A 22,127-nucleotide genomic window follows, 5' to 3' on the forward strand; every position below is an offset into this window, starting at 1 on the left:
ACGACCCTTTTTAAGCATTTCTGAAGGAGACGGGAACGCAGCAGGGTCCCGTTATGTCTCATATCTTTATTACTCCATGGAATATACCGTATTTCCCCATGTACAAGACGCACCTTTTGGGGCCCGAAAAAAAAATAATGCATTACATAAAAGTTATTGAACTCAAGTTTTATTCATCATACAACTCCTCATCACGGTCAAAACTCCCATCTGATGACGAATCACTGTCTTCGTATATTGCCCCGTCCTCAGTTCCATCTAAGGCATTTGAAATGCTATACTTCTTAAATGACTTGACAACAATCTCAATCTTGACACTATCCCAGGATCTTTTCACCCAGGTACAAACTTCTCCTATAGTTGGTTTCTTCACTCTTCCTGCTGGTGTCAAATTTTCCCCAGAAGACTTAACCCATTGGTTCCATTCATCTCTCATGGCAGCTTTGAAGGGTTTGTTAATGTTGACATCAAGTGGTTGGAGCTAGGATGTCAAGCCTCGAGGTATGACAGCAGGTTTTGTTTTTTGCTCTGCAGCAATCTTCTTTGTGGTGTTTGTTATGTGTGCCCTGAACTGATCAAGCACCAATAGGTCTCCTGCTCCAAACTTTCTCAAACCAGATCTTCATCCCATCCTGATCCATCCAACCCTTGTCATAAACGTGGACAATCGCTCCTCGAGGAATGTCTTTTTTTGGCATTGTTTTGCGTGGAAAATCAGTATAGGAGGCAGCTTGGTTCTGTTGGCACAACAAGCTAGAACAACTGTATAATGGGTTTTTTTCATGCCCACTTGTCTTCAGTTACAGCTTTCCCCCCCCTTCTTATCAACAGTTCTGTTACTTGGGACATCAAACCGAAGGGGGACTTCGCCCATATCTGCAATCTGTCCCAACTCAAACTGATGTGTCTTCCAACATTGAATGAGGCATCTTTTGGGCAAGTCTGGTGCGTGTACGCATGCTTAGTCCATTCCGTTTCATGAACCTGAAGCACCAGTTGTGTCCTCCTTTGAAATCAGTAACTTCTTTTTCATCAGAAATTCTTCTTGCCTCATGCTGAACCATCTTTGTGGACACAGGAATTCCAATTGCACTTTGCTCTTCAATCCATATCTTCAATTCCCTCTCTAAATCAGGCCATTTTGCGGACTTGCCTCTCATGGCCTTCTTCTGCCGTGGCGTTTTCAGTAGGGTTTCTTCTTCCCGTAGCCAGTCTCGGATTGTTTTCTCAGTTGGAGGAGGACCAAACTTACGTTCAGCAGCACGATTTCCATTCACTTTTGCAAACTGGATCACTTTTAACTTGAATTCAGCACTGTATGAAAATCTTTTCTGAGCCATTTCTGGGCAGAACGGGGAAAAACGTAACCTAAGAAGTAAGGATGCGCTGAAATGAGAATTCTGGACTGAAAGCGTAAATTCAGGATGCGCTTGGCCGAAACCGAAAATGACCCCCCCCCTTAGAATAAAAAACACACTTTTATTAAAAATGAGTAGGCAGCCAGTACATGCTGCAACCTGGGCATGATTGGAGTGTGAGCCTATCCCAGAAGCAATCTAGAGCTTCCAATAAAGGTTCATGTTCATGAATAGAACACTCCTATCATGGCCATGAACAGAACACTCCTATCATGGCCAGAGTCCAGCATGTATGTGCATATATTGGCTACCTGAGCATGATAGGAGTGTGATTGCTTTTAGCAATCATGTATATTTTATATAGCAATCACACCCCTATCATGCACAAGCAGCCAATACATGCACATCACTTTCAGACTCCCTACCAAACTTCTATGGGGGCCGCTGTTTCCCTCTGCGTTGCTCGAGCTCTTGTCCCAAGGGAACAGAGCGGAGTCACGTGATGTGATGTACATTCATGTGACTCTGCTGGGTTCCTGCAACCCGTCCACGGAACAAGAGACGCTGCTGAGCAACACAGAGGTAAGCAGCAGGTCCCCTGCAGATGATTATTTTCGGTAGGTTTTTTATTTTGGCATTTTGCAGCGTGAAAAAGCGGGAGATGCAAGAAAAAAAAAAAGACGCACCCAGATTTTATACATGGGGAAATACGGTAATTTGTATGTGCATGTTTACACTAAATGTGGCTTCTACATGTTTTCCCTCTTATATCATTCAGTTATAGAGTCTCTATCATACGTGTATAGATAAAGTGGTACGTTCAATAGTGTTAGCATAAAAAAACAACAAAAAATAAATTTAAAATTGCAACGCTAAAATCAGACAATAGCAGCTTGATGCTTCTCAACCCTTTGCCTGCACTTTATGTGATAATGATTATGACCCCCTTGTTCATGACATTGTCAAAAAGGGGCAGGGAACAATGAAATAAAAATTATGCCCCCTCCACCCCCCCCGAAAAAACCACAACATTTTTTACAGATGCCCATGCTCACAAAGATTTTTTTTTCGATTTAACATCTGACTTATTGTGAACATGGCGGAGACCGCGGATGGTGCTGTTAACTGCAGCAACACAAGCCTTCCAGTCATTGCCGTTTTCAGTCAAATCAAATGCTGGGTAATTTTCTTGAAGAAATTCTGAGGATAAAACAAAAACAGAACATTAAAAAAAGTTGTCCTAATGTGATATCTAGATTGTATGCACTACAGGACAAAACTATATAGTGGTAGATTCCTCTGTTTAGAACTAAAACTTAAGGCCAATAACATTTAAGGTGCTGGAACATGAAAACATACTTACAATAAGGCACCATATTTACTTTCTGATTTGATGATACAAGTTACAGAGACAGCATACAAGCTAAAACAATTTCTGTTTTGATTGTTATATGCAAAAGGTCATTTATGGTCATCTCCATTCTGATTAAACAAGGATTAACTGGCTTCAAACCAAAAACTGTACCTTATACTTACCTTATTTTCTCATTTAAAATTGGTACGGTCTTCCCAAATTTGGGACAGTTCGCACAAGTGTCGATTTTGCAGGAGAAACTGGGGATAGGGCTCTGCCAAATGCATTGCAGAGGCAGGGCCGGACTGGGACTGAAAAGCAGCCCTGGAAAAATTTGGAGACCAGCCCCATATAGTTTATCTCACGGTCGCGCTCTTTAACCACACGCACCCCTTATACATACCCGACTCACACTATTCGCCATTCTTTTTATCTCATTATTTGTATTAAAATGCCAGAAAGCAAAAGTGTTAAAAGGCCCTAATAAATTAAATACATTACACATAATGGGATCAAAACATTTACTACTGCGAACATTTTAGATGAAAAAGTTCAGTGGAACAAAACAGTGATCACATTATTCTTCACGATATTCTGGTAAGAAACTTTTGTTTCTTTATTAATTCATGTAGACTATTTTTTTCATATTTAATATAAGCTATGATTGAGACATGGTTTTTTTTTTTTTTCCTTTTATTTGCCAACCTACCCCCGAGTTATGCACATCTGCCCCCAAGGCTTGCCACTCTGCCCCCCTGATATGCCTTCTAACCCCTATATGCCACTCTGCCTCCAGAAATGCCTTATACCCCCTATATGCCACTCTGTCCCATGATATGCCTTTTAACCCCCTGTATGCCACTCTGCCATATAGGGGTCAAAAGGCATATCATGGGACAGAGCGGCATATAGGGGGTATAAGGCATTCCTGGAGGCAGAGTGGCATAAAGGGGGTTAAAAGGCATATCATGGGGCACTCTGCCTCCAGAAAAGCCTTATGCCCTCCTATATGCCACTCTGCCTCCCCGATATGCTTTATACCCTCCTATATGCCACTCTGCCCCGTGATATGCCTTTTAACCCCCCCTTTTGCCACTATACCTCCAGATATGCCTTTTGACCTCCTCTATGTCACTCTGCATCCAGAAATGCCTTATACCCCTATATGCCACTCTGTCTCATGATATGCCTTCTAACCTCCTATATGCCACTCTGCCATATAGGGGGTTAAAAGGCATATAGGGGGTATAAGGCATTTCTGGAGGCAGAGTGGCATAAAGGGGGTTAAAAGGCATATCATGGGGCACTCTGCCTCCAGAAAAGCCTTATGCCCCCCTATATGCCACTCTGTCCCATGATATGCCTTTTAACCCCCATATGCCACTCTGCCTCCCTGATATGATTAACCTAAAGGGGGATAAAGGCATATCACGGGGCAGAGGGGCATATAGGAATATGCCCCTCTGCCCCGTGATATGCCTTTAACCCCCTTTTTGCCACTATACCTCCAGATATGCCTTTTGACCTCCTATATGTCACTCTGCATCCAGAAATGCCTTATACCCCTATATGCCACTCTGTCCCATGATATGCCTTTTAACCCCCTATATGGCAGAGTGGCATATAGGGGGTTAGAAGGCATATCATGGGACAGAGTGGCATATATGGGTATAAGGCATTTCTGGAGGCAGAGTGGCATAAAGGGGGTTAAAAGGCATATCATGGGGCACTCTGCCTCCAAAAAAGCCTTATGTTCCCCTATATGCCACTCTGTCCCATCATATGCCTTTTAATCCCCTATATGTCACTCTGCCTCCAGAGATGCCTTATACCCCTATATCCCATTCTGGCATTTAGGGGGTTAAAATGCATATTATGGGGCAGAGTGGCATATAGGGAGGTATAAGGCATTCCAGGAGGCAGAGTGGCATTAAGGGAGTTAAAAGGCATTGTATAGAGCACTCTGCCTCCAGAAATGCCTTATACCCCTATATGCCACTCTGGCATTTAGGGGGTTAAAAGGCATATTATGGGGCAGAGTGGCATATAGGGAGGTATAAGGCATTTCATGAGGCAGAGTGCTCTATTAAATGCCCCCTTAACGCCACTCCAGAAATGCCCTATGCCCCCATTTAACACACACACACACACACACACACACACACACACACACACACACACACACACACCCCTCTCTTACCGGTGCTTCCAGCCGGGGCAGCGGGTTGACGTTGCCTTCAGCTGCAGCCAGAAGGAGGTGGAGTTGGCAGCGGGGGTTTGTATGCGTCCGTCGTGTATACTTTCCCCGGCTGTCAGAGATCAGAGTTCCCCGCACCGGTGCGGGGAACTCTAATCTCTGACAGTCGGGGAAGGTCTACGCGACGGACGCAGACAACCCTCGCTGCTAGCCACACCTCCTTCCGGCTGCAGCGGACGTTGTCTACGCGGATCGCGTAGACGTCAACCCGCTGCCCCGGCAATACAGCAGGAAGCACCGGTAAGTGTGTGTATGATGGGGGGGGGGTGAGACAGGAGGATCCAGGCCCCCTGCAGCGGTGCGGGGGATCTGGATCTTAGTCTCCTAATCAGACCTCTATTTGAGGTCTGATTAGAAGACGACCCCGACTAGAAGACGAGGGGTATTTTTCAGAGCATTTGCTCTGAAAAAAACCTCGTCTTATAATCGAGCAAATACGGTAGATCCGCAGACACGGACAGATAATTGAATTATAACCCTGTCAGGCAGATTAGTGACATCAAAGACATGTAACTTTTGCAACACTTAAGTGAGCAGAGGTTTGGTGTTACCACCAAAATGCAATAAAAAAAAAAAAAAAAAAAAAAAAAAAGTTATGATACATTTTTGATAGTGCTGTCAAATATAATAATTATACCTTGCAAAGCAGTAACTCTGTTGCTTTCTAAAGGAAGGATTCCACGTTCCGCATTTCCATATACATTACTGTTCAACAGTATGTCGTCGGTAAAGAGATGCCTTATTAGATATCTGGCAGAGAGCTCTGGACGAGTCTTCCCTTTAGCTATAGAAACAACTGAAAATGGCAACTGCACATTCCTCCCGGATACACCTAAAGATTCTGTTACAAAAATGGAGACATTAATTCTAAATAAATAAATAATAATGAGAAGTCAAAGGATTTTAACAAGCAAGTCAAATTACCCATGTGATCCACAGATGGCTTATTTGCGGAAGAACCTGCTAAAACGACATCCGGTTCCTTGTAATCAGCTTTTGGATTTACAGATTTAGTGGCGGTAGATTTTGAATTGGTTGTTTTTTTGGACTTTTTGTTGACAAGCTTTGGAGTTTTTGCAGAAGTCATATCCTCTTCACTGTCATTAGGATCCGAATCCACGCAAACGGACTCTTCTGACATCTTGGTAACCGACTTACGGCAAGGTCTGGCCTTCAAAAGCAAAAATTCAGTGAATTTTTTAAATGTTTACCGGGGCATATTTGAACATTTTGCTTTAAGCCGCATTCCTACAGCCAGGTCACAATTTACCAAATTGTTCTATTCATATGCAGAGACATCCTTGCAGCATGGCGATAAAACCAATTTTACTGAAATATTACATATAGCTAAAGTATTAAAACACAATTTTTTTTATTACAAAACTTGACTGTATGAATTCTAAAAACACAAAAAATGCCTAAAATAATTATCCATTTATGCTGCACACCACGAGTCACAGTTAACACAAGCATTGCACATATTAAAAAAAAAACCTACCTGGCATACTACTCTGAGCAAATAAAATTCTGTTAAAATTGTAATAGACTTTTTAAATAGAAGTTAACAAAACGTAACATGTGGCATGTACTTCCCATTATGAAAGGTTTACATTTTGTGCGAGAGTTCCCATAACAAGAGTCATCTATAGCAGTGGTTCTCAACTCATGTCTTCAGTGGGTCACGGAGGGTCAGGGCCGGACTGGAGGCGGAAAATTTCACTTTCCTGGGGCTGCCTTACACATTCTAGCAGCAATCCGGGAGCTGCAGGCGGTCAGGACCGCGGCTGCAACAATCAGGGCCATCAGGCAGCCTCCGGTCCGGCATGTACTTTAGTATTACTCCCCGACCGTAAAGCAAGTTGCTTGATTGCTTTGTAGTTGCTGTCTCCTCCTAGTGGTAACTGAATAAAGTTTTTCCCCCTCTTCCTGCTGTAGCCCGCGGACAGCCTTTCCACTCCCTCATCTTTTCTGAGGTAAGTATATATTTTTTTAGTGTACTAATTATATATATATATATATATATATATATATATATATATATATATATATATATATATATATATATATATATATATATATATAAAAATCTGCTCTGCCGTCCCTATTGCCTCTGTCCCCCACTAGGACACAGCCCCTATCAACCATCACAGTCCCTGCCCCCAACACAGTCCCTGTCCCCTACTCCCCACCACAGCCCCCATGCACCATCTCAGCCCCAATTACCCAGACACCACAACCTCTGTCCCCCACCATAAGTGGAATACTGCACAAGTTGTTTTATGGAATAAAATATAATGTTTCGGAAATTATTTTTGGGTCGCTACTTAATGGCCAAAGACAAATGTGGGTCCTGAGGATACACGGGTTGAGAACCACTGATCTATAGGATACATTCTCATGCTGAATGTACAAAAACAAATGGTTGCTAGTACAATCACTACAAGTAATATATGGGTATAATTATTGTACCCAGTCCTGGATTCACATGACAGACAATGGGTACTCCCGATCCGTGCTAAACACCCCTAATTTGATTTGATTTGAAGCTACGTACTTTGGCTGCATTCTTTTCCCATAGTAAACTGAAAATGACGGCATTAATGTTTCTGACACAGTCTTCCCAGTCTTTGCCACATTCACGAAGATCAGATTCTGGGAAAGCAGACACCAGGAACTCTGCATAAAACACACACACGAATTTAGGAATAAAAAAAAAAAAAAAAAAAAAACCAGGCTAATGGGATTAAACTTTACCTGTCCCAACAACTTCCTTGTTCACTACCATGTACATTTTGTGTTTTGCTTTAAAGATTACTAATTATAATAGATCAGTATGTTAGTGGCTTTTCTATTCCAGCATGACTGTGCCCCAGTGCAAAAAGCAAGGTTGTATGAGCTTGGTGTGGAAGAACTTGACCAGCCCGCACAGAGCCCTGATCTCCACCCTATTGAAAACATTTGGAATGAACCGGAAAGGAAATTGTGAACCAGGCCTTCTTGTCCAACATCAGTGCCTGATCTCACAAATGCTCTGCTGGATGAATGGGCAGAAATTCTCACATAAACACCCCAAAATCTTGTGGAAAGCCTTGCCAGAAGAGTGGAAGCTGTTATAGCTGCAAATGTGGACCAACTACATATTAATGTCTATGTATTTAGAATGTGATGTCATCAAAGTCCCCATTGGTGTAATGGTCAGGTATTCAAATTTTTTGTCAATATACTGTATGTCTTTGGGTATGTTAGTAGGTGTGTGTCTGGTTGTGTTAATGTGGGTGGGTGTCTGAGTGTATGCATGTTAGCATCATGTAGACATGTGCAACTAGGCAAGCAAATTCCTTTCCCTGCCCCTTCACTCATGGTCTCCGTTTCCCTACCCTCTCTGCCGACCACTTCCACATCTTCAGATACAACCCTTCAGTAACTTCTGCCAAAATGAAAGTGCCCCCAATTTGGCGGAGGTTCTCGCAGTGTTACTTCCGCAGATATGCAAAGAGAAGATACAGAAGCCGTCAGCAGAGAAGGTAGGGAAACATTTAGAGAGTGAGAGTGAATGCAGACCCATGAATTTCGGACGAAAATGAGCTTTTTTTCAAGCAATGTTTTGGGGCTTCATACGAATCTGTACAAGTCTGTTGCGCTCTTCCCCTTCTGTGCCAGTATGTCTTAATGTGTATTAGTCCTATTAAATTGTATATTGTCTTGTGTGTGTAAAATTTCACTTTCCCCTTATTGTAATAGTGCTACCTGGCTGCTGCTGGCACTCTAAAAATAAATAACGTAAATTATTATTTTGGGTGTATGAGGCTAAGCAAGAATCAGAAGACTGGACAGAACTGAAAAAGATGACACGAAGACAAAGAGAAAGCAATGCTAAATTTGGGTAAGGACTCCGGGTGCGATTCATGTAGAACAACAAATAAATCGGATTGGCGCATTGGGTGCCCAATTATGGATAAGAGCACACAAAAGATGAATAAGAAAAGTATGGGGGGAAAAAAGCATAGAGAAGGTTGAGAGAGGAATACCATGGGAAGAGAAGGAGGGCTAAATAAGGAGAAAAAGAAATAAGTAAACAATGAGTGATTATGGGTTAACCCCTTCAATCCCAGGGGTTTTTGGTACCTCAAAGCCCAGAGCAATTTTGCCATTTTTGGGGTATGTCGGTTTAGCAAATACTGTGAATAGTGTACCCATGTAAACTATATATTGGTTTTTCAAGGAGAGATAGAGCTTTCGTTTGATACCATAGTTGGATGATTAGCTGAAAATTTAGAATGAGAAATTTAGTAAAAACTACAGAAATACCTAATTTATATAGATTTTCCAGACTTTCCCAGCACCAGGGAGCATACTATTAGGTGTACAATTTTGTATAATTTTTATGCCTATGGCTTAACGGGTTTGGGGGTTGTGAACGGGGGCAGGAGGGTTATACTGGCTAGATGTTATGCTAGGGCAATGGGAAGTAAGGTTTTTTTTAAGAATTTTTTTATTATCTTTTTTTACATTTTTTTATTTGATTTTTTGTTAAATTTGTTTTGTATTTTTATATATATATATATATATATATATATATATATATATTTTATTTTATTTTTTTTACACAGTAATGGTTAGAGGTCCTCCTAGGGACCTCCTGAACATGCCAGTGATGTCACAATGACATCACAGCTCACATTATAATTTTTTTTGTATTATATATATTATTTTAATGATTTTTTAAATACTTTTTAAATGGACTAACGGGTTTTTTCTGCTTTTCTCTTTCAGGACGGGAGGGGGAGTGAGAGACATGGTTTCTCACTCCCCTCCCCGCGATCCCCCTGCACCGATCACACTGTGATCTCTATGCAGGTCCTCACAGACCTGCATAGAGATCGCAGCGTCTCTGCGGTTATAATAATAATAACCTCTGTGCTTCATCGGAGGGCAGGAATATCCGATGACCTTCCGGGTTACGTCAGCAGTGACGCAACCCGGAAGGGAATGCCCGATTGCGCGTTTGCAACTGCGCGATCGGGCACTTTCAAATGTAACAGCTTACCGGCTTTCATGCCGGAAGGTGTTACAGGAGATCGGGCAGCAGAAAGCCGCCGATGCCGGCTTATGCTGCCAGGGGGGAGTCCAGGCTGTCCCTGACGCTGCACGAAGGGCTGGACCTACCGGGACGTCCAAAGGGGTTTCTTAGAGAGCGTTTTTTGGATGTCCCGGTACGTCTATAAGGGATTGAAGGGGTTAAAGGAAAGGATCAGGTAGATAATAAAAAGACAAAGAGTGTATCAAATGGGGGTAAAGAAAAACAAAAGCTACATTTTAGTAACAGAAGAAGGTGGTAATTTAAAGATAAGGACCTTGAATACTCTTCCACCTACACCCTCTATAGTTATTACTAAGAGATGATGAGAGATGTAGGATGTGAGTAGATGTTGCAGTATTTCATGAGTGTGAACAAATATTTTTCACCTCTTAATGCAGAAACCTTGTTGACATCCAGTGAACTGAGTCCTTTTGAATTTGTTTCTGCTAGAATAGATTTCAACTTTTCTTTCGGGAACAGGACAAGGAATAAGCAACGAGCTGCAAATTTAGGATGCGTCTTTTGCCGGGCCTTCTTCAAAAAATGTGCAGGAACCTTTATATTTCTATTTGGGTCTCCAACACACTCTATAAATCCAAATGAGATGCAATGAATTATGTTCAAAATGGCAAACTATCAAAGGTCATTACATTAACAAAAAGAACCATTATAACATTATACCACCAAGAAACAACACTGTCTTTTTCCTCCTTCCTGTCAAAATACTGAAAATTAACTCTTTAATCAGTGGTAGAAATCATGGACTTATTAATACACTATCTATAGAAATCTGACACCACTGATCAGTATAATTCAAATTTTGTCTCACCATGTCTGGGATTACTTGGAACCGATGATGAAGGTTGTTCCTCATCAACAATGATGTTTTCAGGTGGAATTAAACAATTTACCACGGGTTCCTCCACTTCTTCAATGCAAGTTTCAGATTTTGTTGATCTTTCAGGTAGAGAGGCGACGGGTGCATTATTAACTGGTGACAGCACCTGAGTGGTTTCAGGCAAGGCCTCAACTATTGTTTCAGAAGTTTTAAGTATTGCATCCTCTGCAGAGAAGGAAGGCTGCAAGGAGCGTGTTGATATTATAGTAGGCAGTGGTGGGCTCCTCCTCTGATGGGATTCTGCTGTATGGGGTACGGAAGGAGCAGACGTATAGGAAATGGAGGGTTGGATGCCTATATTATTTCTTTCTACCCTTATCCTTGACGGAGGTTGGCGATATCCTGGTGGAGGAGGTGGGGCCTGTGAGCTGTAAAGCCTTTGGTTCACTTTTTGTAGCCTCAATTTTCCATGTGACGAAGGATGAAAGCCTCTGGGTGGAAGGACAGGCATTCTCTGTGCAAACATTCAAATGCAATATATTTTTAGAGATTATCTGTTAAATCAGAAGTTTTTAAAACGTTACGTCATGGTGTTCTGTTACTGTTCACAGAACTTATCCATGTTTCCCAATCAGTATAATAAGATATCCACCTAATATTGCATTGTCACTTTAAGCCTTATGCATTTTGATATATTTGTCCATAAGGAATCATTTATTATGTACACAATGTCTGTGGGGCAGCAGCTAGTGGAAGCAAAATGATCAAACCTGTAGCGTATTCATATTTGAAAATACCTTTTATACAACCATAATCCCTTCCACAATACACAATGGTGCAATTGTCAAGCTATTGCAATACGTGTCATGCAACTGCTCAATGTACTCACAGATTTTAATCTGACAGGATGCATTTCAGCCACTTTCCTCTGGAGCGAATCCAACTTTTTATCCAGTTTCTGAACAATTTGATACATTGCCTATGAAATTATCAGCACAACGTTATGTAAACAAAAAACATAAAAAATAAAAGACTGTGCCTATGGAGCATACAAAAAAAACATTATTAAGGTCAAATTTGTCCTGCAGGAAGAGTTTGGCTGGCTTTGTATTATGCATAGTTAAATCAGTGAGTTTTCTCCAAAGTCTTCTGAACCACTCAATTATTTATTATACAGGGCCACTTCAGGGCCTCCTTGCTTGTTGGTCCTTTATAATGAATAGCGATAGAGTGATAGAAGCTCTCCTTTCAACTCATTAGTGAATAAACTAATGAGCCAAAACAGCTTCCTTCACAAACAAGCATTCCATCACTTACAAGGTTTCAAAAGCTTTGCAATCAGAACACATTAACCTCGGCATTGCTTAATTCATTTCCAGGTATTTTTTTTTTTTACATTAACATAGTTTACTGCAAGTCTATCATAGATATGCAGATGTTACCACACAGTCACCTCCTGACATGGCATTTACCTGGCAGTAGTTGAGCACCTCAGCCAATGTTCCCTGTTGATCACTCGCATAAGAATTTTCCGACATGACGCTTGCCTGCAAAACAAAGGGAAAATATAAGAAGGACTGTCTTTAATGCGGGGCAAAGCGGACAATTGTCCTGTGCCCCATCATTCCTGGGGGCCCATAGCGGTTGCCCCTTGAGACCGCAACAACCACGGTCAAAGGAGTTGTAACGGCAACCAGGCTGGCCACTCCGGGGGGGCTCAGGCGATCCCTGTGAGACGCAAAAGTGTTAAAACTTGGTCATGAAAGGTACAAAAAATTAAACACAGTCTGGTCCTTAAGGGGTTAAAGGCAGCCCTGGTCACAAAAACTATAATAATAATAATAATAATAATAATAATAATAATAACTACAGGGATTGCCCACACAGGCCCTGATCACAACTCGCATGCCCTTTTCAGGTCACTCGCCATCCCAGGAACATTAATTTGCTATGCGATCGCATAGTTTTGTGCTCCTTCCCTACCTTGTGTATGTGGCGTTAGGACGTCTCATGCAGAGTCAGGCTAAGGTCAGGAGGAGGGAAGACCGCACTCTACTTTTGTTTTTTTAAGGGTTTTCTTTTGGGGGGGCATTGGAGTGGAGGGCGTGATTACAGGCTAGGAAGCATGGGGGGGGGGGTCAAACAAAAGCTTGCTCAGGGTCCAATCAATATTAACCCCTTAACGACCAACGGCGGGCCAGGCACGTCACGTAAAAAATGTCAGGTAATGACCAATGACTACCACAAAGTTTGACAAAGGGTGGAGGTAGAAATACTTTGGGGTGTCTAGTTTTCAAAAATATATGGTTCGATGGGGTGAATTACATTGGCCGGCTTTAAAGATACCCGAAATAGCACATGGGGCAGAATGACCAGATTTGGAAACAAATGGTTTTGAAATAGCAAAATGCTTCTTGTACTTATTGCAAAAAAGCAACAAACCCCCCCCCCCAAAAAACACATTGGGTATTCCTAAACGAAGGACAAATAGTAGAATCTATTTAGAAGTTTTTTTCCCATATATATGTTTCAAATAAAAGTGAGAACAAGTGTTTTTTTTTTAAATTTAGATTATTTTTTTTTTATAGGAAATTAGATGATCAGAAAAAAATAGTATCTGAAGAAAGCCCTTCTTGCCCTGAAAAACCAATATATAAACTTGTGGGTACACTAAATGGGAGAGGACATAATTACCGCTAAACACAAGCACCCCAGGTGTTAAAACAGTCTATGTCACGAAGGGTACAAAAATAAATAAACTGCTTGGTCCTTAAGGGGGTAAAGGCAGCCTTGATCACACAAACTATTATTAATAATAATAATAATAATAATAACAATCCCTATATGCTGAGGTTTTTCAAAAGGTCCAGAATTTAGATATATTGACCATGCGCAACCAACAGTCATAACATGACCCCACTTAACAGCTTTCATAAGGTGTTAAACTAGCACAGTAGGATCTTCTTTTATTTAATGTTACAGAAACCTTTTACTGTCCATATACACACACACACACACGCACATTACATTGTAAACTTGCGTGAAGGGCTCTAATGTGTCTGTAATATCCTTTGAATGTTTTTAAGAAACACTACCTAAATTGTTGGCACTATATAAATAAAAGATAATATTGTTTTTAAGAGAATACATATAGGGCTGCAACTAACGATTATTTTCATAATCGATTAGTTGGCCGATTATTTTTTCGATTAATCTGATAAAAAAAACTAACGTACATTTTTCATTTATTTAAAATAATTTAATAAACAAATTATGTTAAATACAAACATCAGAATAAAAAAAACTTTGATAAAATGCATTTCTTGTCTATTTCCCAACCAGCCCCCCCAATTTATGCACATTTGAGCCCAGGCTTGCCACGCTGCCTTCCAGACATGCCGCTCCACGCTGCCTCCCACATATTTACCCACTTATACCCCTGATACACCACTCCATCCTCCCCAGACATGCCACGCTGCCCTCCCACATATGCCTTATACCCCCCCAGATATCTCATAGTGCCCTCATAGAGTCACAGACCTGTTCACAGCACACTGACACCATACTTTTATAAATAAGTACTGGGTTAATCTTCACTGCCCCCAGGATTTAGATTCCCTTTAGTCTGTCCCCCTTTACCTCTAACTGCACCTTAAGTTAACTTTATTAAATTAATTAAATTAACCCTCAGTCCTCATCATTAAATTAACCCTAAACACCCCATTAACCATAACTACCCCTAAATTAACCCTAAAGACCCCCCATCAACCACAACAGCCCCATAAATTAACCCTAAACACACCATTAACCACAGCATCCCCTAAATTAACCCTAAAGACCCCATTAACCACAACTGCCTCAAATTAACCCCAAACACTCCATTAACCACAGCTGCTCCTATATTAACCCTAAACACCCCATTAACCACAACTGCCTCAAATTAACCCCAAACACCCCATTAACCACATCTGCTCCTATATTAACCCTAAACACCCCATTAACCATAGCTGCCCCTAAACACCCCATTAACCATAACTGCCCCTAAATTAACCCTAAACACCCCATTAACCATAACTGCCCCTAAATTAACCCCCACCTCCCCTAACTTTCAGCAGCCCAAGTATTAATTTTATACTTACAGTTAGATGAGTATCACAGCCATGTGGTTCCGGCCTTCTAGGAGAAGGAAGGGGCGGGGCCAGTTGTCACAGTGATTACAGGGAGGGACTGGTAAGTAGGAGCTGCTGCTGTGAGTCAGACTAAACGGATTATACCGTATTTGCTCGATTATAAGACGAGGTTTTTTTCAGAGCAAATGCTCTGAAAAATACCCCTCGTCTTATAATCGGGGTCGTCTTCTAATCAGACCTCAAATAGAGGTCTGATTAGGAGACTAAGATCCAGATCCCCCGCACCGCTGCAGGGGACCTGGATCCTCCTGTCGTCGCCCCCCCCCCCCACACACACACACACACACTTACCGGTGCTTCCGGAGGTGAAGTTGGCAGCGGGGGTTTGTATGCGTCCGTCGCAAATACCTTCCCCGACTGTCAGAGATCAGAGTTCAAGACTTCCTGATCTCTGACAGCCGGGGAAGGTATTTGCGACGGACGCATACAAACCCCCGCTGCCAACTCCACCTCCTTCCGGCTGCCGCGGAATGAGACGTCAACCTGCTGCCCCGGCAATACAGCAGGAAATTGGAAGCACCGGTAAGTAAATAAGTGTGTGTGTGTGTGTGTGTGTGTGTGTGTGTGTGTGTAGGGCATTTCTGGAATGCCTTACACCCCTATATGCCACTCTGGCACTTAGGGGGTTAAAAGGCATATTATGGGGCAGAGTGGCATATAGGGAGGTATAAGGCATTTCAGGAGGCAGAGTGGCGTTAAGGGGGCATTTAATAGTGCACTCTGCCTCCTGAAATGCCTTATACCTCCCTATATGCCACTCTGCCCCATAATATGCCTTTTAACCCCCTAAATGCCAGAGTGGCATATAGGGGTATAAGGCATTTCTGGAGGCAGAGTGCTCTATATAATGCCTTTTAACTCCCTTAATGCCACTCTGCCTCCTGGAATGCCTTATACCTCCCTATATGCCACTCTGCCCCATAATATGCATTTTAACCCCCTAAATGCCAGAATGGGATATAGGGGTATAAGGCATTTCTGGAGGCAGAGTGGCACATAGGGGGTCAAAAGGCATACCATGGGGCACAGTGGCATATAGAGGGTTAAAAGGCATATCATGGGCCACAGTGCCATATTGGTGTGGCAAGCCTGGGGGCAGATGTGCGTAACTGGGGGACAGGTTGGAAAATACAAGAAATAAAAACAAAAAAAAAATATTTTTCTCAATCATAGCTTTTATTAAAAAAAATAGTTTACATGAATTAACATTTACTGGTAAAACTTTTTTCCTTTAGGGTCGTCTTATATTCAGGCTTTTTCTTTTTTTCCTAAGTTAATATTCAGATTTTGGGGGGTCGTCTTATAATCAGGGTCGTCTTATAATCGAGCAAATACGGTATAATGAGGAGTATTTTCAGAGCTCTGAAAAAATCCTCATTTTATAATCGATAAAAATCGATTCAACTAATCGATAATGAAATTCGTTGGCAACGATTTTCATTATCGATTTTATCGATTAGTTGTTGCAGCCCTAAATACATATATAATACAGTTTATAGTGACACACATTTAAAATTGAAGTAAGCAAATGTTACTTACATCTTCATATTCTGCATCATAGTCATACATTATATTAGCACTGTCCTCATATTCTTGGTTCCGAATTTCCATCTGCAAACACATAAAATATTCATCATGAAGAGATTCTTTGTTATACTATAATATTGGGGAAATTCAGTCCTACTACAAGGGTGTAGTATTATCTGCGTGTGCCTATAATCTGCCTGCCCAGGCCCAGTGCCCTACTACTCCTGCCGATGCACCTCTTTGACCGTCCTTACTCAACAGCAGGGGCATCCAATCTGCGGCCCTCCAGCTGCTGCAGGGCCACAGGTTGGACTCCCCTGCTCTACAGGAACCTTTGTGGAACACCCCCTGAATGTGTTTCCAAATAAAAAAAGGCCCCCAAATTTAATTCAAGCTGAATGGCGGGGAAACAAAGTTTGTTGCCCGAAAGCAAACACGGCCAAAACGTAACAAAAACGCAGTCCAAAGCGATTTCACTCGCTGTGCACATGTCTAATACATACTGTATTTGCCAGCATAGGTGAGGTTCTCCGCCTTTTACGTGAGAAACCATATCCTATTTCCTCAGGACTGTGGATATTACTTTGAACGCCGGAATGATGATTCGCCATTATAGAGCTGTTTAAAGGTGTCAAGTCTTCAACCTCTGACAATAAAAAAAATGAAACATTTAAGTAAGGTAACTTAAACTAATTATTATGTTTACATAAAGCTTATTTATTCCATAGCTAAGCACATAAGCAACAGGGCTCAGAGGGAAAAAATGTGCCATTTGGAAAACTAATCTCAATTAAACCAATTACTGCATAGACCTCCTCTGCTGCTTGGTTCCACCCCCTCCAAAAAATGTACTGTATTTAATTGGAGTTGTGTATTTACCTTCCTCTCGTCCTTGAGGAGTTCCAATTGGTAACATGGTCTGCATGTGCAGACTATTCTGGACATCTGTTTTTGAGTTGCTTTCAATGATAACAGGTTCATCATCATCTACTTCTTCCTTTTGCACTGTAATGTATTCTGTAATAAAGTATAACATTAGCCCAATTAACAAAATGTGACAGCCTTTGCTGCCCCAGAATAGTTTCACATAGACCCTGCAGCACCAGGGCATTTTTCAATGCAGTGGAGACACAGTGCTAGGACTTGTAAGCATCCTGCTATCATGTAAAGCCTTTCATAGAATTTTCACTTAATTGTATAAGTGTTACCTTGCAAAACAAGCAATTATGTTATATACATATACACACACACTATTCCCACCAGGTTATGTCCTCGGAGATAAGGACAAAGACAGCAGATTGTAGATTCAAGAGAAAGGAGAAGATGCGGAAGCTGTGGGCAGAGAAGGTAGGGAAACACTTAGAGTGTGAGAAAAAAATGAATGAGAGAGTGTGAGTGAATGTCCACATATTTTGGATGAAAATTAGAGCTTTTTTTCTTCAATTTTGTGTGATTTGTGGGGGTCTGGCCTCATCTTCATGGCTTTTTACGAATCGCAGAAATTACCAAAATTCTGTAAATTTGCAATTTGTACGAACCCGAATGCACAAGTCTACTAAATGACTTTAGTTACTTTATAATTTGAGTTAGGATCTAACCAAATAATATACAATATGCCAATATTATTATGGAATTTATACCTCTAGCACAAATAGTCATCTAACCCAGGCCTCGACAAATCCCAGGCGCCAGGTCGCCATGGCGACAGAGAATTTTGTCCTGGCGCCTAGGTTTTGTCAGCCTCTTACATCCAGAAAAAATTGTGGCTGTAAGAGGCTGAGTCACCACACAGGGGCGCTGCTGCTGTCTGCCCAAGAGTCTGGGCAGACAGCACAGCCACTCCGAGCCTGAGATCACTCCCACGAAGTGAGCCTGTAGGCTGAAAATGCGGTTGCTGCAAAACCAGCAATCGCGTTTTCAGCTGCCACAGGCAGCTTCAGAGAAGGTAGTTGTGTGTTGATTGGGTCCCCACACAAGTGTGGTTACCTGAAAAAACACCCCCCAGCTGCCTGATCGCTCCATGAGAGCGACAGTGCAGCGTTAACCCCTTCAATGCGGCATTTAGGGGTTAATTCCCGTTTTGTACGGGGCTCTGCTGCCGGTGGTCTGCCTGGCAGACCAGCAACAGCAAAAACGAGCCCCCACAAGCCCTGTGATGACTCCTGTAGGCATGGAAGCCTACAGCAGTCATCAGAGACTCTCCCTGCAATGGCTGGTCTAGAGACCAGCAATTTAAGTCCCAGCTGCCAGAGGCAGCTTCAGGGACAGGGGAGAGGGTTCTTTGGTCTCCCCGTGAGTGTGGAGACCAGCCCCAACACCCCCCTGCTGCCTGATTGCTCCCTGAGAGCGACAGTGCAGCGTTAACCCCTTCAATGCCACAATTGTGTATGACACATTCGTGGCATTGCAGGGGTTAACATTTTCCCCACAAGCTTGCGGGGACTAAATATCAGTCAATGCTGTGCTCCAATGGAACATCAGCATTGAAAGGGTTAAAAAAAAATAAAACAGCACTGACCTGAAAGTCCAGTGTGCTTCCAGGTCAAATGCTGTGACTTTAGTAAGTGGGCTGATGATGATCAGATCACTCCTGACCAACTGTTAGTTTAAAAAAAATCCTGGCTCCTAACTTTTTTACCTGGCGCCTAGATTCACAACAAATTTGTCAAGCCCTGATCTAACCCCCACTTGTGAAAGTCAGAGGAGATAGAAGTTCAGATCCTGCAGCCCAAAACACTTCTACTGCAATCCCAGCCAACTCATCGCAGACTTTGACAGAACAGGATGCTAGCAAGTCGAGGTGATAGTATACCATTCCGATGTGATAAGTGACTGCTTTGCGACCAGTCTGGCTCCCTACTTTTTGTGGAGGGACAGTAATCACCAGCACGCATCGTACTAAAATAGCAGAAAGATCAGGGAAAGGAAGGAAGAAGGGGCTTGTTTGTAGAAAAAAAAAATTAAGCTTAACAAAAAGAAATGCCAGTGAAAATGAATGAAAATAGGTGGATATTTCAAGAGTTATGCGATTGTCTGCCCTACTCCTCCTATTCTCCTCTATTATAACTTTTTTATCTCTATCGTCATATCTTAAATGGGAAGGTGCCTATGCAAATTATACTATGCCCAAATAATAGATATCTGGTAAAACCTAATGGAAATTTCCAGTACCAAAGTATTAATGTCACTCTTGGCCACCAAGGGATGCTCATATATAATGATACAATGATATTTTGGCTAAATAACCACTTATTTACCAGAATTAGAAATCTCTGACGTAAGTGTTGCTCAGTAACTATCAAGCCTAGTCTGGAAAACAGGGACAGAATTCTAAGTTCTAGAATAAAATTTTGAGGAATGTTGCCTTGAATAAGTAATAGGGAAAAAAAGGGGAAAAAAAAGCTTTTATATGTCTAGAACATTCACCAGAACACATTCGCATTTAAATGTTTCAGATCAAACTAGTTTTAATATTAGACGATAACACAAGTAAATAAACAATGCTGGTTTCACGTATAGAAGAAAATAAAATTCCAACCCCACCTGGCCCTATGGGGAAAAGAATTGCTCCTTTAATTACTAAATCAACCCAATCACATTGAAATTTGGGTTCAATTTCACTATACACACCCAGGTATGATTATTGCCTTGTTTAATGCCATGACGTGCCAGGCAAGTCATTAGTTAACTGTAATTTTCGTGACACGTGCATCATTAGTCATTAAGTGGTTAAAATATGTTTTGGATGCTTATATGTCCCCATTACCTTCATTTTGTGGGGTGGAACGTATTCCGTGTATTTTTATGCATTATTTTTTTGACCTGAATATCAGGTTTTGAGACAACTGGTTGCAAAACTATTTATACATTGGTGCAAACAGGGTTTTCTTTTTTTGCCGTTTTATTTTGCGTGTTTACATCAGTAACTGGTTCAAACAATCCAGCCTCTGTAAACTATGACCCGGTTTCAGTCTAACCCCCTTTTGTTTGAACTCTGCGATAGAGGATAAGCAGGCGTTTGCCGATGAGGAGACAACTGTTATATAAGCATTAAACCCCCGTTACGTATGCTCCATCTACCAGGACGGTTAGCCGCGTAAAGCAGAAGCTATACCGTTTTGCCTCGTATGTGCGCTGTATTTCATGTTTACGGCAGAAACAAACCTATTCCCGCCCATTTGAAAACGCAAGCCGAAAGATACGCTTCACGCTTTTCGTGTAACAACGCACACAAACCCACAGAAAACGGACGCCTCCCGTCTCGGCCAATAAGAGCGCGCAGTTTGCGCAACATGCTCGCTCGCAGAGCTTTTCGAGAGCAACGCGTTGTTACACTGTTTCTTACCGTTAGACGCCACGTGTCTACGCGGTGCTCTCTCGACGCTCATTTTACGGGTTAAGCCCGACGCCCGTTTCTCTTCGGCTCCGGCTCCAGCAGGCTGTACTTTACGCTCAGCTCAACACGGCGCAGGCGTAAAGTGTAGGTGGAAGGCGTGTCCATTATGGCGATAGGGAAGTTTAGCTGAGAAAAGACGACCGAGGGGGGGCGGTAACAGCGTTAAGTGTAACAGGCCACGGAAAATACGGGCGATTGTGCGGCGCGGTAACACGAGTGTGTTAAACGGCAGTGCCCAGCTCCAGCTGGAAGAAATAACTTGCCCATTACGGGAACATAATGTGTGTATATATATATATATATATATATATATATATATATATATATATATATATATATATAAAAAAATAACTGGCACAGGGTTACAATAAGGCGCAATACCTTTGGTTTTGGGTTTGGTTTGGTTATATGTTGTATGCTGTGCATTGGTAAAGGTTAACCCCTTCGTGACAAAGGCTGTTTTAACATTTTCGCGCTGCTCGTGTTTAGCTGTAATTTTCTTCTTTCCCATTTACCGAACCCACACAAGTTATATATTGTTTTTTTTCAGGACAAGAAGGGCTTTTTGTTGTTTTGATTGTATCATATTATTTACTATGTAAAAAAGTATAAAATATGGTGAAATATTTAGAAAAGAAATGACTTTTTCTAACTTTTAGTTAAAAATCTTTTACTCATCTATAAAAGGTAATGAAAAAACCTGCTAAATAGATTCTACTATTCATCCTGAGTTTAGAAATACCCAATGTTTTTATGTTTTTTTTGCTTTTTTTCTACACGTTATGGGGCAATAATCACAGGTAGCGTTTTGCTATTTCAAAGCCATTTTTTCCAAATCTGGAAATTCTTCCCCCCCATGTGCCATTTCGGGTATCTTTGAAGCCGGCCAATGCAATTTACCCCATCAAATCATATGTTTTTGAAAACTAGACACCCCAGGGTATTTCAAATGCTAGTATTTTAACTCTTTCCATGCACCATATCTACCACCAGTCTTTGTCAAACTTTGTGGTAGTAATTTTTTTGCATTTTTTTTCCACGCACATTTTAGTTCAGCTATGAATAAACAGGTTCTGGTATACGTCACTATCATAAAACACCCTGATATGTGTTCAGCAACATTTCCT

The 22,127-nt window shown here is 41.7% G+C and overlaps 1 protein-coding gene across 1 annotated transcript; it reads right to left on the reverse strand.

Annotated features, from left to right (window-relative positions):
- Window positions 1-364: 364 nt before the first annotated feature.
- Window positions 365-21,088, reverse strand: BEND2 (BEN domain containing 2). Its single transcript, XM_053454823.1, has 13 exons — window positions 20,950-21,088; window positions 17,484-17,621; window positions 17,108-17,250; window positions 16,617-16,688; window positions 12,360-12,434; window positions 11,777-11,866; window positions 10,879-11,401; window positions 10,436-10,636; window positions 7,524-7,645; window positions 5,894-6,140; window positions 5,607-5,810; window positions 2,444-2,558; window positions 365-1,368 (listed from the first exon to the last, which is right to left on the reverse strand). The coding sequence occupies exons 1-13, from the start codon at window positions 20,990-20,992 to the stop codon at window positions 894-896; spliced, it is 2,448 nt and encodes an 815-aa protein (XP_053310798.1). The 5' UTR covers window positions 20,993-21,088; the 3' UTR covers window positions 365-893.
- Between the last annotated feature and the right edge of the window lie 1,039 nt (window positions 21,089-22,127).

This window comes from Spea bombifrons, chromosome 2 (assembly GCF_027358695.1).
Source record: "Spea bombifrons isolate aSpeBom1 chromosome 2, aSpeBom1.2.pri, whole genome shotgun sequence".
In the NCBI taxonomy this organism is placed as follows: domain Eukaryota; kingdom Metazoa; phylum Chordata; class Amphibia; order Anura; family Pelobatidae; genus Spea; species Spea bombifrons.